Below are 14,715 nucleotides of genomic sequence, written 5' to 3' on the forward strand. Positions count from 1 at the left end.
AGAAGAATGGAAAGTAATACGATTATTTTTTTTAAATATATTCTGAAATTCAATAAGAAGTAATACTATAGTCTCCCCCGACTTTTATATTAGACTTGCGCTGAGTTTGAATCATAAATTATATGAATTTATAAACTATCTAAAATGAGTGTAGATGTGAAATCTTACGATATTCATTTTTAATTATAATATAAGTAACAAAAATCATATTGAATGGAATGTACAAATAAAAAAAACTCTTTGAAAATTGAAGGTAAATAAAACCTAGAATTCAGAATTATTTCCTTTCAGAAATATACTTTCTGAGTAATAAACCGATCTGAAAATGCATTACAATTTTTTTCCCTCAGTGCAACGATTTTCAAATTGAAATTAGAATATCACTAAAACAAAACAATTTGAATAAAATAGGTAGGTGGCCAAGCATTCCGCATGCCGCATGCCGCATGCCGCAGACGAGCTGCAGAATGTAAAATGGTAAAATGTTTGCTGTTGGGGGAAATTCAGTGCTCAATAATTCAGCAGCAGAGCAGCAGGCAAATTAAATCAAATAGTTGCACACACACACACATATCATGCGAATAAAAAATCGTCGTTGTCTTTGTTGTTGTTGTTGTTGATATAGAGCACATCGCACATACGCCCCGTTGTCGTTGAGCTTTTCTACTTACGTTGCTCGCAGTTGGCGTTGGGCATCAGTTCGAGCATTGCGCTCAGCGGCAACAGATCGTTATTGTTGAACGTGCCATCAAACTCCCTTTCGCGTGTGTGTGAGAGTGTGTGTGTGTCAAACTTAAAAGTGCACAAATATTTACGCACATCAAAGTAGAAAAAGAGAGACAAACAGCTAAAAATAGAGACGAACTTCCTCTGTCTGTGGCACCTTCTAGCTTATAATTCCACGCGTGCTCCACGGACCACGTCAAGGATTTGGCTGCACCAACTCCGACTTGGACTCCCGGAGAACTCCTTTTTTTGTTCATTCTTCTAATTCAGCTGCTTCACAATGCATACGCCGACGGGCAAAGTGTCGGGCTACGTTTGCCTGATGATTGTGCAAATCATTTTCCTGGCACTTTTTCTGGCTTTTCGTGCGTTACGAAAAGTCTGCTCTTCCCGCGCCCCTCGTCTATGCCACAGCCCAAGGCGACGGATCAGCAAACGAACACGTTTCAAAATATCCGCGTGAGTAGCTATAATTTCCTATTGCTCTTCCTGCACTTGCCCCGCCTCCATCCCCTTTAACCCATTCCCTCCCCCTTCCTGTATTTTTGTGCAACTTTTGTCATTGTTGCTTCTAAAATCAGTTGGTGCGCTTTAAATTGTCACATAATGTGACCAAGACTGTTGCTAAATCAAGTGAGTGCTAGTCGAGAGTGAACGACAGGCAGATACCCTGTATGTGTGTGTGTATTTTAAAAATATTAACAAACAAATGGAAAAAAGTCAAAGAGGCCGTGAAAAATTTTTAAATATATTTGATTCGCCCTAAGTCAATCAACAGCTTTTATAGGCACGAGTGAGCGACTGGGAGATACCGAGTATGTGCCTTTGTCAAATAATTTAAGTTGCCTGGTATTAAAATGTTATGCAACTACTTAAAAAATTCTTAAAATAAAGAAACATAAGTTAAAGGCAATAAAACAATCAAAAGTGTTTATCAACTTATTATTAGCTGTAAATAAATCGAAAGCTTTACTAATCCCAAGAGACAGACTAAAGACACCCTTCTTGTTTGATTGGCAGAAACTTAATGGTTGTTTGTTATAAATATTTATAATAATATATATTTATATAGTAGATATTTATAATAATGTTTATAGCAAACATCGACCAGTTTTTTAAAAGGAAAACAAATATGCGAACAAAACTTTATTAAAAATAAGTCAATAAGGCAACGGTATATGTTTACAAACTTTTTTATCAATGTAAACAGCCATTATAAAAATAAATAATAAAATCAATGAACAAATATTGCTTAAAATGCATCATATTTAAACTTGCTATTACATTAATTAATTAAATGAAATATTTTTTTACCATTCTGACTATAAATAGACGGGCTTTTTTTAGTCAGGGGGATGGATTATTTGATGTAATCAACACGTCTAACTGACAAGCAGCCTGACTGAACGGGGAAAGCCCATCACCATTTGACTGATAAACTGACCAACTAACTGACAGTCGGTCAGCAGGCAACCTGCCCACGATATTGTCATTATTTCGGTGACTGTGACACGAACTTTGATATCGGTTGGGTAACTGTCAGTCAAGAGGTAAAGGGGGGTATGAGGAGAGTGAATATCATCGTCACATGTCTTGATGAGATTGCGTGACATCTACAACTGATAAGCATTTATGATCCTTTTCAATCGACTGACTCAATTGATTTTACAAGCTTATAAGTGCGTGACTTGATGTGTCATCAAATAAGACGAACAAAGAGAGATAGAGAGAGAGAGAGAGAGAGAGAGAGAGAGAGAGAGAGAGAGAGAGAGAGAGAGTCGGAGAAGACGGGATAAACAGAGATAGAGAGATATATAGAGAGGCAAAGGCGAGATTTATTGATTTCAGAATATAATTATGTACGCCTAAATGGAACATAAGCCCAAACGTAGCTGAAAATACGTCAAAATGATACAGTCGAGAGAGCTCGGCTAGCAGATACCCTAATAAATAGATGATAGGCTTGCTCATGGTAGTTTGTGCAATAGCAAATTTGATTGAGAAAATCTATGGATTTTATACAATCTTAATGCAATTTTTAAAGTTGATCAATGTTTTCTGATATCGACAAGTTCATACAGACAGACAGTCAAATATTGATGGTGATCAGGCATATATATCCCTTATGCGGTTGTATATGCTTTCTTCTGCCTGTTAAATACTCTTCCACAACTTCATTATACATATAAAGAAGCTACCGTTAATACATATTAAAAGAGCTTTTGGGTCTGCTGCTGCTATTACCCCATCCAATTCACAAAACTCAACCTGAGACTTTTGTTCTCTATGGCCTCTCCCCAACCTCCCTGAACCCTGCCCCTGTTTTGTGTGCCAAGTGTTGGCGGCTCATAAATAAATGAAGTTATTTTTCGCATAGTTTGGCAAGTCCCGCGGCAGCAATTGCATTAATTACTTTTTGCCAAAGGCGACAAGTCCAAAAGCGAAAACCGAACCAGAAACCGAATGCGGAGCGGAACGGAATGAGAATGGGAATGGGACTGGCACATAACGAGGCCGCTCACACACACACACCAATGAATAATTAAAGTCATTAATTTCAATTTATGCAAATGCGTCTGTAAACAACTTGTTGCAATTCATAATAAATAAATTAAGCCGTATTTCACACTAATTGCACCCCCACACACACACACACACACATACACACATACGTGGCACGAGCCCGGTTACAGCTGCGTATCCGGGTCTGTTTCTCTCTCTCGATATTGGTGACATCAATCTGAATGCAATTGACTTTTGGCAGCAGACAATTGGGCAACTAATTGAAACGACTTGACTCAATTAATAAGCGTGCCAAGGTGCCTTCCCCTCACACACACGCAAGAGCCACCCCTTACACCCCCTTACATCCTTTTATTTTGCCCAAGTTTAACCCACTTCCTTCCCCTTCTTACCTTTGCAGAGTTCCAGGACATTCAGGTTATGATATTCATTGGCTTTGGCTTCCTGATGACCTTCCTGCGCAAATATGGTTACAGCGCCACAGGTTATACTCTGTTCATGTCCGCTTTGGTGGTACAGTGGTCCATCCTCATGAAGGGATTCCTGCACATGGAAGCTGGCAAGATCAGGTGAGGAAATAGAAACAACAAACTACAGAAAAAAACAAATGTTGAATGCCAATAAAAAAAAAAAATAAAGTATTTACTGTTTTTAAAAATAATTTAGTAAATTCTCAAAAAATACAAATGCTTATTAATAATACAAATATCAAAAAAGACAATATAGGACTATCTTCTGATGCTGAAATTTAAGAAATTTAGGAACAACTGGCTCGAAAAATATAGCGATTTAATAGAATTTAGGCCGATTATTAAATAAAAAAAAACACTTTATAAACTTTGAAAAAACACTTATTATTTTAGAAAGGCAGAAACTTGACTAAAAACAGACTTTCTTCATAATAAGCTAAGCAATTCTCAACACTTCAGGTATAGTTTTCTACACACTCAGATAAATCCTGCACACTCACTCAGAGACCAGAGCATTGCCCAAACAAATAAGTTTAAGAAAAAATACACTCAAGTTTTAATGAATTCATCAATTACTTTAACTCCAATAGCAGGATAAGAAACGAAAAGTGATGAGGGGGCTGCAGAGTAAGGGGATGTGGAGTATACTCGACTCAACTACTTACACTAAGTGGGCGCAGCACAAAAAAACAAACAGACTACTCAAGTTTTAAAGAGTGTTGCTTTCTATGCTGCATTTGCTGCTTTCTAATCGGATTGTGCTCACACTTATTCAATCTGTGCTTCTCGCTTCTATTTGCAGTCTATCGCTGGAGAGCATCATTGATGCGGACATTGCAGCCGCTGTGCCACTAATCAGCATGGGAGCCCTTCTGGGCAGGACTACTCCTATTCAATTGCTTTGCATGTCCATTTTTGAGATCGCTCTGTTCGCAGCCAATGAATATTTGGCATTAAATATTTTAAGCGTAAGTTAAACCGCTAATTAAATTCTCTAAAAGAGGAGAGCCTTTTAATAAGGATAGTCTGCTAATGATAAAGGTGTGGAGAAGTTATTTGTTTAGCATTTAGTTAAGATATGTTATAAACAGTCATGATTTTTATAAGAGAACTCATTTTTTGGTAAATTAGCTGATCATTATAGAAAATTGCTTAGCCTCTCAAAGCTGTTTCCTTCAATAGGTCACACCATTTGTGACACAGCTTTAAAACCCTCTCCTGGGATATAAATATTGGGAGTATTTAAAAGAGTATCTATCACTTCACATAACCCAAACCCAAATTCCTTTCTCAAATGCAAACAGATCTGCGATTGTGGTGGTTCCATCACGGTGCACGCTTTCGGCGCTTACTTTGGCCTGGCTGTGGCTCTAATGCTGCGTCCGGCGAGTGACCAGAATGAGGCTGGTAAGCATGAGGGAGCCAACTATACGTCGGACATATTCGCAATGATCGGCACCACCTTTCTGTGGGTCTACTGGCCCAGCTTCAACTCGGTGCTGGCCGATGGCGCCGGCGGCGAACGGGCAATCTTGAACACGTTTCTATCATTAGCGGCGGCAACAGGTGAGTCACGTCAAAGCGAAGGCAATTAGCTTGGGCTTGGAGTGCAGCCCTTAAATGCCAGGGTTGCGGCACAGCGTTAATTGTAATGTGGACTCATCTATTAAATAAGGATTGAATACGGAGCAACTGCTGCTGGTTGCTCCTGGTTTTTGAGTTCCTTATGCATGCAACTCACAAACTAATTAAATGTCAAATAGTTTCGTTAACACATTTGAAAATTTATTTTAAGCACGTAGCACACATAAAAACCGAGCCGGAGCTGAAACAGGAGCAGGGGCAGGAGCAGCCTGTCCAACATTAAGCTGTATCTATGTGTGTGTGTTTGGGTCAACTGTGTGTTCTGACCATGGCCATGTTTCTACATGTGCTAAAAGCAAAAACAACCCAACAAGACAAGTCTACCATTTGCACATAGACCAGGCCAGTGAGAGATAGATAGAGAGAGGGGGCGTGGTGTACAGTGGTGAGGGGGAGAGGTGGCATGGGACAGTCTGTGCAGTTGCCTCGCTTGCTCGGTTAATGTAAATAACAAAACACAAATTAAATGTATACAAAGGGCGCCAAGGCAATGACTACAACAACAAAAACAGGCAGCTGAGATAAGCCAAACTGCAAGCGGCAAACAGGGACTGGTTAAGAGGCGTAGTCTGGTGCAGGGTGGATCGGAAAGGGGAAGCGGGGTACAGGTCTGGTTGTGGTACTAAAATTGTGGCTCTGCTCGGCAGCGGCGACACTGGGGCGTCTGTGGCCAGAGAGACTGGGCCATGATATTAAAGCCATCACCTAAAATAGCGCAATAGAAAAGCACGAAGGGTGTGGGAATGTAAACGACTAGCGAATACCCTGTGGTAGTTTGAGGTATGAGCTTGTCAATACACATGTGAGAGCTGTGGCATGTGTTTGTTATATACTTTTATGGGAAAATCATTTTACATTTAATCGAATTCGAACAACAATTAAAATTAGAGCAAGGGATCTTTTGCAGAGAGTGATCGAGTTGCAAATACCCTACAGTAATTCACAGAAATGACCAACACATATATTAAATACTTTAATTATTATATTAACATTACTTTATAACAATTAGTGCATACATCAATCACCACAATAAAGGTTATTGTAGAAAATAATCGATTTGTAAGGAGAGCACTTATCCAAAGAGACCTTCAAATTAAAACTTTTATAAACATAACCAATTTAAAACCCTGTTCACAATTTATATTTTAAGTGTAGTACTGTTCTAGATATAGCGCCATGATCAAAACTCCCTTGCTTTTGAAAATCGATTGAGTTTTGAGAAAGTTATGGCTGTATGAAATAGATCTGCATCTATCTATTTTTTTTGTTCTAGAATTATGATATTTTATGGGGCTAAGATTTGTAGACTAGTTTCTACTAATGTGGGAAAATTATTGTAATGAGAATCGCCTTTCTCCATTAAGAAACTTTCGGTTGAAAATTGAGTTCTTGTAGGAAAAACTCTGTTGTTTTCAAAATCTTTAGCAAACTCAGGTTATGACATAGAGCACGTTGAAATATGATCTTTCTAGCTTTAATTAAGCATAAATCAAACAGAAATTTAGACAAATTGCACTCGCTAAGCAATATGCCCCACTTTCAGGAGGTATTAAGATAGGGAGACATTTTATGCGGAAGGATGTGCGATTAGTTGAGTCAACGTGGAGCTCGACTCGCTTTGGGCCAGCACTGGTCTGCCTTGTTGTGTTGCCTTAATTAAACTAAAGCTGGGATTCAGTTCAATGCTGAAATTAGAGGCGGATCCAGGGGTGTCTTCAACTAGCCGCGCCTGCCCTCTTCTAATCCCCTGCTCCGCTCCTGGCTTGTTGTGCAGATGCGGGTGCGACATGCATAGAAAGCAGACGACGATGGTGTCCAAAATACGCCCCAGTTGTAGTTGCTGTTTTTGTTGTTGTTGCTGTTTTCACACCAAGTTCGAAACGAGCCTCGTCCTGGTCCTGGTCAGTGTCCTTGTGGCCATTGCCCGTATTGAGAAGGGGATGGCTGGGAGGTGTGTAGGGGGAGGGGCAACAACGTTAAGCACAAAACACATTTTATAGTCACACACACAAGTGACACCATTGGCGTTAATTTAAATTGTTAAATGTGCAACAACAACAACAATAAGAACAACAGCAAGAACAACAACAGCCAGCTCGAAACAGCTGACGCCCCTCAAAATCTCGGCTGCTTTTGGCTTGGCTTTGCTTTAACTCCCTCTGGTTGTAAAAAAATACAGTTTAATTGATTTTTAAGCCAGAATTTGAGCCTGTGCCTGGACACAATGTCAAAAGCTGTTTTTAGAAATTGTTGTGGGTTCCACTTCCAGTTGTGATTTGCCACAGAAACCGAGCGTAGCTGCGTATTAACTAATTTATGCAAATTATTATTGCTGCAACATATGTTGCACCATAAAATGGAGATTTTGTAAGTATTTAGTGTTATTTTCGCCTAGATTTATGCTTTTTTGCCCGCATAATAAACCCAACACAATACAGCGGGACAGTAGAGCACTTGGCTTGTTTACATTTTTATTAGTTTTGTGTTTATGATCTGCGGTTGTGGATACTGTGTGAATCCCATTTGGCTTTCGCTTGGATGATTTACAGACAGTGATTGCTATTTGCAAACCAACTGATGCATTATTTTCTGCTACGCAATATTCTTACTCAATTCCATTATTCCCATATATGTATATGTTCAATGAACAATCCAAGACTTAGCCACATTTACTGTCATACCTGCTTCCTTCTAGTTTTTATAATTTTCAATAAGAGGCAAGCTTTTCGATTGTTAGATTAACAAAAATGAAATAATAATAGGTAAGCTTTAAAAGATAAAACTAATTTATGCAATATGCAAAACAGAATTGCTGATATTTTAAAACATAACTAGAAGGAGTACTTGAAGTATAATTGCCTCTCAATTATAAATAAGTATAGTTAAGTGCCAAAATATTAACCAAACATCGATGCCAATGATCGATATTGGATATTTGGGCACCCAAAAGCCGTGAGAATCTTAAACTTGATGAGAAAACAAATAGTTAAATATAATAAAAAAAAAAATAGATGAATGAAATAAAAATAATTAATAGAATATATAACAAAGAAAAAAAACTCTGCTGCTATTGATTTTTGTGTGTTGTAGATTTGTGTTTCTATATTTTTTTCTTGGTTTTTTTTGCAGTGACCACCTTTGTTGTATCGGCGCTTGTCAGCCATGATAATAAATTGGATATGGTGCACGTGCAGAATTCGACGTTGGCCGGCGGCGTTGCCGTTGGCACCGTTTGCAACTTGCTGCTCGGAGCGCATGGCGCTGTCCTAATTGGCATTATCGCCGGCACGATTTCGGTGCTCGGCTATCGCTATTTAACCGTAAGTTCAACAACTACACCACCACCTCCCCCCTCTTGGTGCACACTAATGGACCAACATCCTGGCGAACGAGTCCTGTGTGGCTAATCCAAACCCAAAAAAAAAAAAAAACACACAAACGTCCCTCCATTCAAATGGACCGAGTCTGAGTTGCAGTTAGGAGTCTGTGCGGATGAGGCGTAGCACCTGTGTCCAACTTTGCACACTCTGGACGCGCTGCGTTTTAATTAGTGCGCCTAGCAAAAATTTTGACGCTAATGAGTAAAGTTGGTCTGCCCCTTTGGCGGACACGACGACGACTTCCGAGTGGTGCAGGATGAGTCTAAATTCACCTGCGTAGTTGTAAATAAATTTACACACTCTCATTAAAAAAGGGCATTAAGGGTATAATGAAGTTGTTCAAGGGCAAAAGGAGGCACCTTCGATCCTATCAGAAATATAGTTCATTATAACTTGCTGAAACGTATTTTTATATTGAAGAAAGTACTTTAAGCAAAACCAACTTTTTATAAAACAGTGTATTAGCTAGTCTAACACTTGAGGCAACAGCAGATAGATAGGGAGAGAGAGAAATTTATAATTTACTTTATATTAAATTTACTTTATATCCCTATTTAATACTAATTACTATTTACAGCCCTGGATGACTAGCAGTCTCCGTCTTCATGACACTTGTGGCGTACACAATTTGCACGGAATGCCCGCCTTAGTCTCGGCCATTGCCTCAGCCGTTGTTGCCTCATTGGTCACTCTAGAGAATTATCAATCGGATCTGCAGGACATATTCCCAGCCATGGTGGGCAGCAATAGCACAGATACCAAAATAATGGGTGTAAGTTTGCAAACTGTGCAACCATTAAACAATTTCTTGAAATTTTAGTAAATGGCTCCACTTTTGCTGCCAATGATTGGTCACAATATTATTCAGAAAGTATATTACCAAAATACGTGTTTGTGGATTTCTAAAAACTTGGGTTTACAAAAAAAAATATATTAATATCAAATTATATTTATAAAAATGGAGAATCTTTCCGTTTTTCAAAATTTTTTCTGAGTGTAATTGTATATATTAATCTAATGAGCAACTCTTGCAGGGATTGGGACGCAATGCGAGCACACAGGCTGGCTATCAATTGTTTGGCATTGCACTGACGCTGGTCATCGCCATTGGAGGCGGCATTTTAACGGGTGAGTCTCGCATTCCTTATTAGAACCAGTAGCATTCACTTAGTTTGTTGAATCTTTGCAGGTGCTGTGCTGAAGTATGTCAATTTCCGAAATCTGCAAAAGGATGAACAGCATCAGGATGAGCAGTATTGGGAGGTGCCCGCCGTGGAGAACAAAGAGGAATAGTTGAGTGCCCGATTCACTGTCCTTGTCTTCACTTTACTGTACAACACACACATAAACATCCACACAGAACGTTTCGAATATGTCTTGCTTAAATATTATATCATTATTACTATTGTATTGTATTGTAATCGTTTTTATTATTATATTCTGTTCTATTTGCCATGTTTGCCTGCACACATTGTTTGACTAGTTTGTAGACTATTCTGATTATTATTTGATTTATTTGCCTCTTTTGCAGTGAACTCAAATTTACTGAAGAGCTTTTGTTGTAAAGCCCCTAATCGACAACTGACAACTTGTTTCACTTAATTTTTTTTTTCTGACATTTGTGTCGCATTCAATTAAAAAGTTGACAAACGAAAAATTTACACATTTAATTAGCGCTAAAATAGAAAACGAACAAAATCTGAATAAAAAAAACTTACGCATGTAAATTGTATTAGCAATGATAAATATTTTAATTTGTGACAACTATTTCTCTATCCCTCTTTTTTCTGACTGCACTCGCTTATTTTAATGGAATTGAAATCATGCCACGCCAAAATAAAAAAAGTTTATATATGCCACATGAACTTTTGGCTGGCGCCAACTTTGAGCCGGCAAATGTTGGAGCCAACTTTAATTGGCGCCCATTTTTGTTACGCAACTGGAATGCAATTGTGCCCGCCAACAATTTGTATGTGCGGGGTGTGCTGCACTAAGGGGAAAGCGAAGGAGTGGGGGGGCTTGGTTGGGGCTAATTAAGTGGCCCAAGACAAAGTGTCAACTAATTAGCTGACTTTTAGCCAAGACACTTGCTCGGTTCCGGGCGACAGCTAAGCCGGAGATTAGCGCACCTGCTAAATAAAATACTACAACAACAAAGGCAAAAACTCGATAATGTTTTTTAAATGCAGGTGCACTCCCTCTCATCCCTTACCACGCCCTTGTCTTGACTGCATTACATTAAGCTGTTGGCCAAGTTCTTAGACGTAATTCGAGCGTGGCGAAAACAAAAAAAGGTCGAACATCAAATTTGATTGGCAGCAACAGGCAAAGTTGGGAAGGAGGGTAGGAAGCTAGGGTTGGGTTCAAAATTAAAACAGAATATCTATATAAATATATATAGAATCGCGCCAAGATAAAATGTTGTCGAATAAGTTAAAAGAGTGTACTACAAGTTAGTGTTGAAGTGTGAAACACATCGATGAAGTGGTCTTTAATAATAACAATATATGTATTCTGTCTTGTTAGTTTATATGCACAAGCTAATCTCGTTTATTTTAGACACCTCAATTTTATTTAAATTGATCGATAAGTGCAAAGAGATCGAGTATATCGATATTAATCAATTTACGATAGCACTGAATTACTCAATTGTTAAAATATAGACTTCCAATTGATATAAAAGATACCTTGACAGTTTATTTATACACTTTAAAAACGGATATACTTAAAAGCTTAGATCTTAAAAGAAACACAGATTTGGTTAACCAAAGCGTAATTTTGTATTGAACCAACAGCTGTTTTCATGGCAAGGCCGTAGCCAGCTATGGGCAGGGCAGCTTTATACTTTATAAAGCGATTTAGACTTAAATTAATTAGAAATTACAATGTGGTTATCAGCCTCGCCGAGCTCTCTCGCCTCGCGCATTTTTGCTTATTTTCGTATATATTTAAGTACTCAATTTAAAGCCGAAAGACTTAATTTAAATACACATTTGTATATGTATATATGGGTGTGTGTATAGACGTTGATAGGGAGAACACGTGTTGGGCCGACTATTAGCAAAAACTATTTGGTCGAGCGAGATGAAAGGACGACAAAAGCGAGCAGTCAAATGAGTGGCCAACGATGCCAAGGAGCGAGCATTGGAAACGGAATTGGAAGTGGAAAGGGAAGTGGAAAGGGGAAGTGAAACGGGGGGGATTGGAAGAGACTGGTTAGACTGGTAGGATAGTGCAATTTGGCAAAGTATTCCCCGGTGCGCCGTTTGACTATTTTGCCAAAGAAGGCAATGGTTCGAAACGGACCAGACTACGTCTCTCTGAGTGTGTGTGTGTGTGTGTGTGGCGATTGGCTGTGCGAGTGTGTGTGTCGATGTCTAAGTGCTGTTTTATTGCATGTGGTTGCCATCTCTACGCAGACAGAACAGACAGTTGGACGTTCTCACACGTCTATAATAATTAACAGTATGAAAGACAGCAGCCACAGCAACAGCAACAAGGACAGGGTGGCAACGCCAGCTGGCCGAGTGGCAACCCTTTTATTGTAGTTGTTGTTGTTGTGCCACAAAGTATGCAGCATATTTTATGCATGTGCAACTTTAACAACACGACAGCCATAAAAAGAGCAGCAATAGCAGCAGCAACAACTGCAATTAAGGCAACTTTAAACAGCGTTGACAACTCTGGCCCGACATTGACTCTGACTCTGTCTCTGAATTGTCTACGGCAACAAATTGTTGAACATACATAGTTGTTAGAAAGAGACAGAAGGAGAGAGAGAGAGAGAGAGAGAGAGAGAGAGAGAGAGGGAGAGAGAAGGTGGAGGTTAAGTTGTGGAATTTGTTGCAGGCAGTTGCAGGAAGCTCGCAAAAGCTCAGCAACGGAAACTGCAACAGCATTTTGCAACAGTAATTTTTTGGGTGTTGTTTCCGGTGACGTTGACATTTTGTGCCGTCTTTGTTTACGGTCCGGCGAAACGGGCGTACCACCCCACCGCACCCCCTCGTCTTAATGTCTTAGCGAGCAGGCAGCACCGTCCCTCATCCCTCGTCCTTTGTCCTGGCACGTGGCTGAGCAGCGCACTTGCAAAATTAATGATTTACGTTTAAGTGTCATTGGTATTTAATTATTTAAGCGATCCCAAGTCGTTTAAGTTTGTAACGTGCGACCTCCCCTCTCCCACCACCAATCCCTCAAGAGCACCCCTGACTCTCCTCTGCCCCCCACTCCGTCACTATTCGAGCCCTTTTCAATAGCCTGGCAGCGAACAGAAAGATGAAAGATAGCCCGGCTTAGAGTTGAGCGCGTGACAATAAACTCTTGGATAGGAATATAAATATGGTCAGCAAATATTATGTTTATATTGAATACCATTTATGGTTTTTTTTTTTTACTCCAAGAAGGAAAGGAATTAGCATAAAAATGGTAAGGTATAATTTTCATTTTATTTTAAAAATCATATGGGTTTATTTTCTAGTTCCAAGAAAAAAATAAATATAATAATTAAAATTGAAGTTAACAATAAACATCATCTGGGGTGTTGCTAACATCTAAAAAAAATGAATTTCAGTAAAAGCAATAATCTAAATTGTATTTATTGCGCTACAGTCTCAAAATTGAAAACCAGAATTTATAGCAATCCTTTTCAGATGTTGCATTGGTCAAAAATTATCAAGCATTTATTTAGAAGCATATTAAATTATGAAGACTGTAACGCACTGAGGAAGACATAGTATATATATTCATTATCAGCATAGTATGATGAGTCGATATAGCCGATATCCGGCAGTCTGCTTGTTTCTATTCAAATGTGTTAGGCTTTTTAGATTTATAGTAGAATTTAGATGACGGCAATTTGACTGCTGTCTACGAGGGATTACATACCCTTGTATACTTCAGCATACCTAAGCCCTTCTTTCATGTAAGTGTCTACTGTAGCAGTCTAAGCTGTACAGTGGTACCTATCAGTATGCGTCCAGGCACGACGCCAACTCTGTGGCTTGTGGGTGAAAGGTAAAGGAATTGCTGTTAAGGATTGCCAACATATGCGATACACACATACTGCCACACACACTCACACACATGTGCGTGTGTTCACCTGGTCGCGCTTTCCATTTCGTTTTTGGCCATCTTGCTCCACCCAACCACTTGGCCAGCAACGAAATGTTTGCATGTTCGCCTGCCTTGGCTTGAAGACATAAATATGCGATAGGGCAACGAGGAGGGGAGGGGAGGAGAAAGAAGACGGTAGCAAGGAGTAGCAAGGAGGACAGTTGAACTTGCCACTCGTCGAACCAAGCACAATTTGCAATACTCCTGGGACTCCATATGTGAGTGAGTAACTGAGTGGTTTGGGTGGGTGAGTGGTTCAAAGTGGATGTGGGTGCATGCCTCCATCAGGTGGCAAGCTACTGGCTTCTGGCTTGCATGGCAACAAAACGTTTACTGGATGTGTGGACATCCAGTCAAGGATGGCTGTTTGCAGTTGAGCGAAATTAAATAAATTTTATAACATAATTTACGCTATCAAAACATGCACTCTCCCATCCTGTCGCTGCTGCATTTGTCTTGTATTCCCCCAAGTGTGCACAGTATCCAGGGATTTGCACTCGCATCCTGCTTGCCATTCGGCCACCCTTGCCACCGTTAATGTTGCCAGCAGCGCCGAAATGTAGGCTTCAATTAAATGTTAATTTTACAGAGCTTAAGCATGAAATTTGGTTTGTGCTTGAGTCCTGCTCCTGCTCATCCTGCTCCTGCTAATCCTCCTCCTCCCACTCCTTCACCTCCACCACATCCCACCACCACTCGGGCTGTTGCTGAAACGCTTTTCATTAAGGCTGTGTACATAAAATTGTATATTTTATGGATTCATTTGCAGCCTCACTTTTCATATATCAGCAAATAACAACAACATTTCTAAAGGCGCCAGTCGATATCGCTCGACCGGGAGATACCCTGTACACATTAAT

General features: G+C 39.5%; 1 protein-coding gene across 1 annotated transcript; it reads left to right on the forward strand.

Annotated features, from left to right (window-relative positions):
• Nucleotides 1-719: 719 nt before the first annotated feature.
• LOC6558930 (ammonium transporter Rh type B) lies at nucleotides 720-10,210 on the forward strand. The gene is given in 9 exon segments (XM_032742736.2): nucleotides 720-1,078; nucleotides 1,080-1,185; nucleotides 3,650-3,818; nucleotides 4,522-4,687; nucleotides 5,024-5,285; nucleotides 8,493-8,683; nucleotides 9,321-9,515; nucleotides 9,778-9,871; nucleotides 9,933-10,210. Coding segments are annotated over 9 exon segments (1,359 nt in total). The 5' UTR covers nucleotides 720-1,006; the 3' UTR covers nucleotides 10,037-10,210.
• The last annotated feature ends 4,505 nt before the right edge of the window (nucleotides 10,211-14,715 follow it).

Source organism: Drosophila grimshawi, unplaced genomic scaffold (assembly GCF_018153295.1).
Source record: "Drosophila grimshawi isolate 15287-2541.00 unplaced genomic scaffold, ASM1815329v1 contig_44, whole genome shotgun sequence".
NCBI classification, from domain to species: domain Eukaryota; kingdom Metazoa; phylum Arthropoda; class Insecta; order Diptera; family Drosophilidae; genus Drosophila; species Drosophila grimshawi.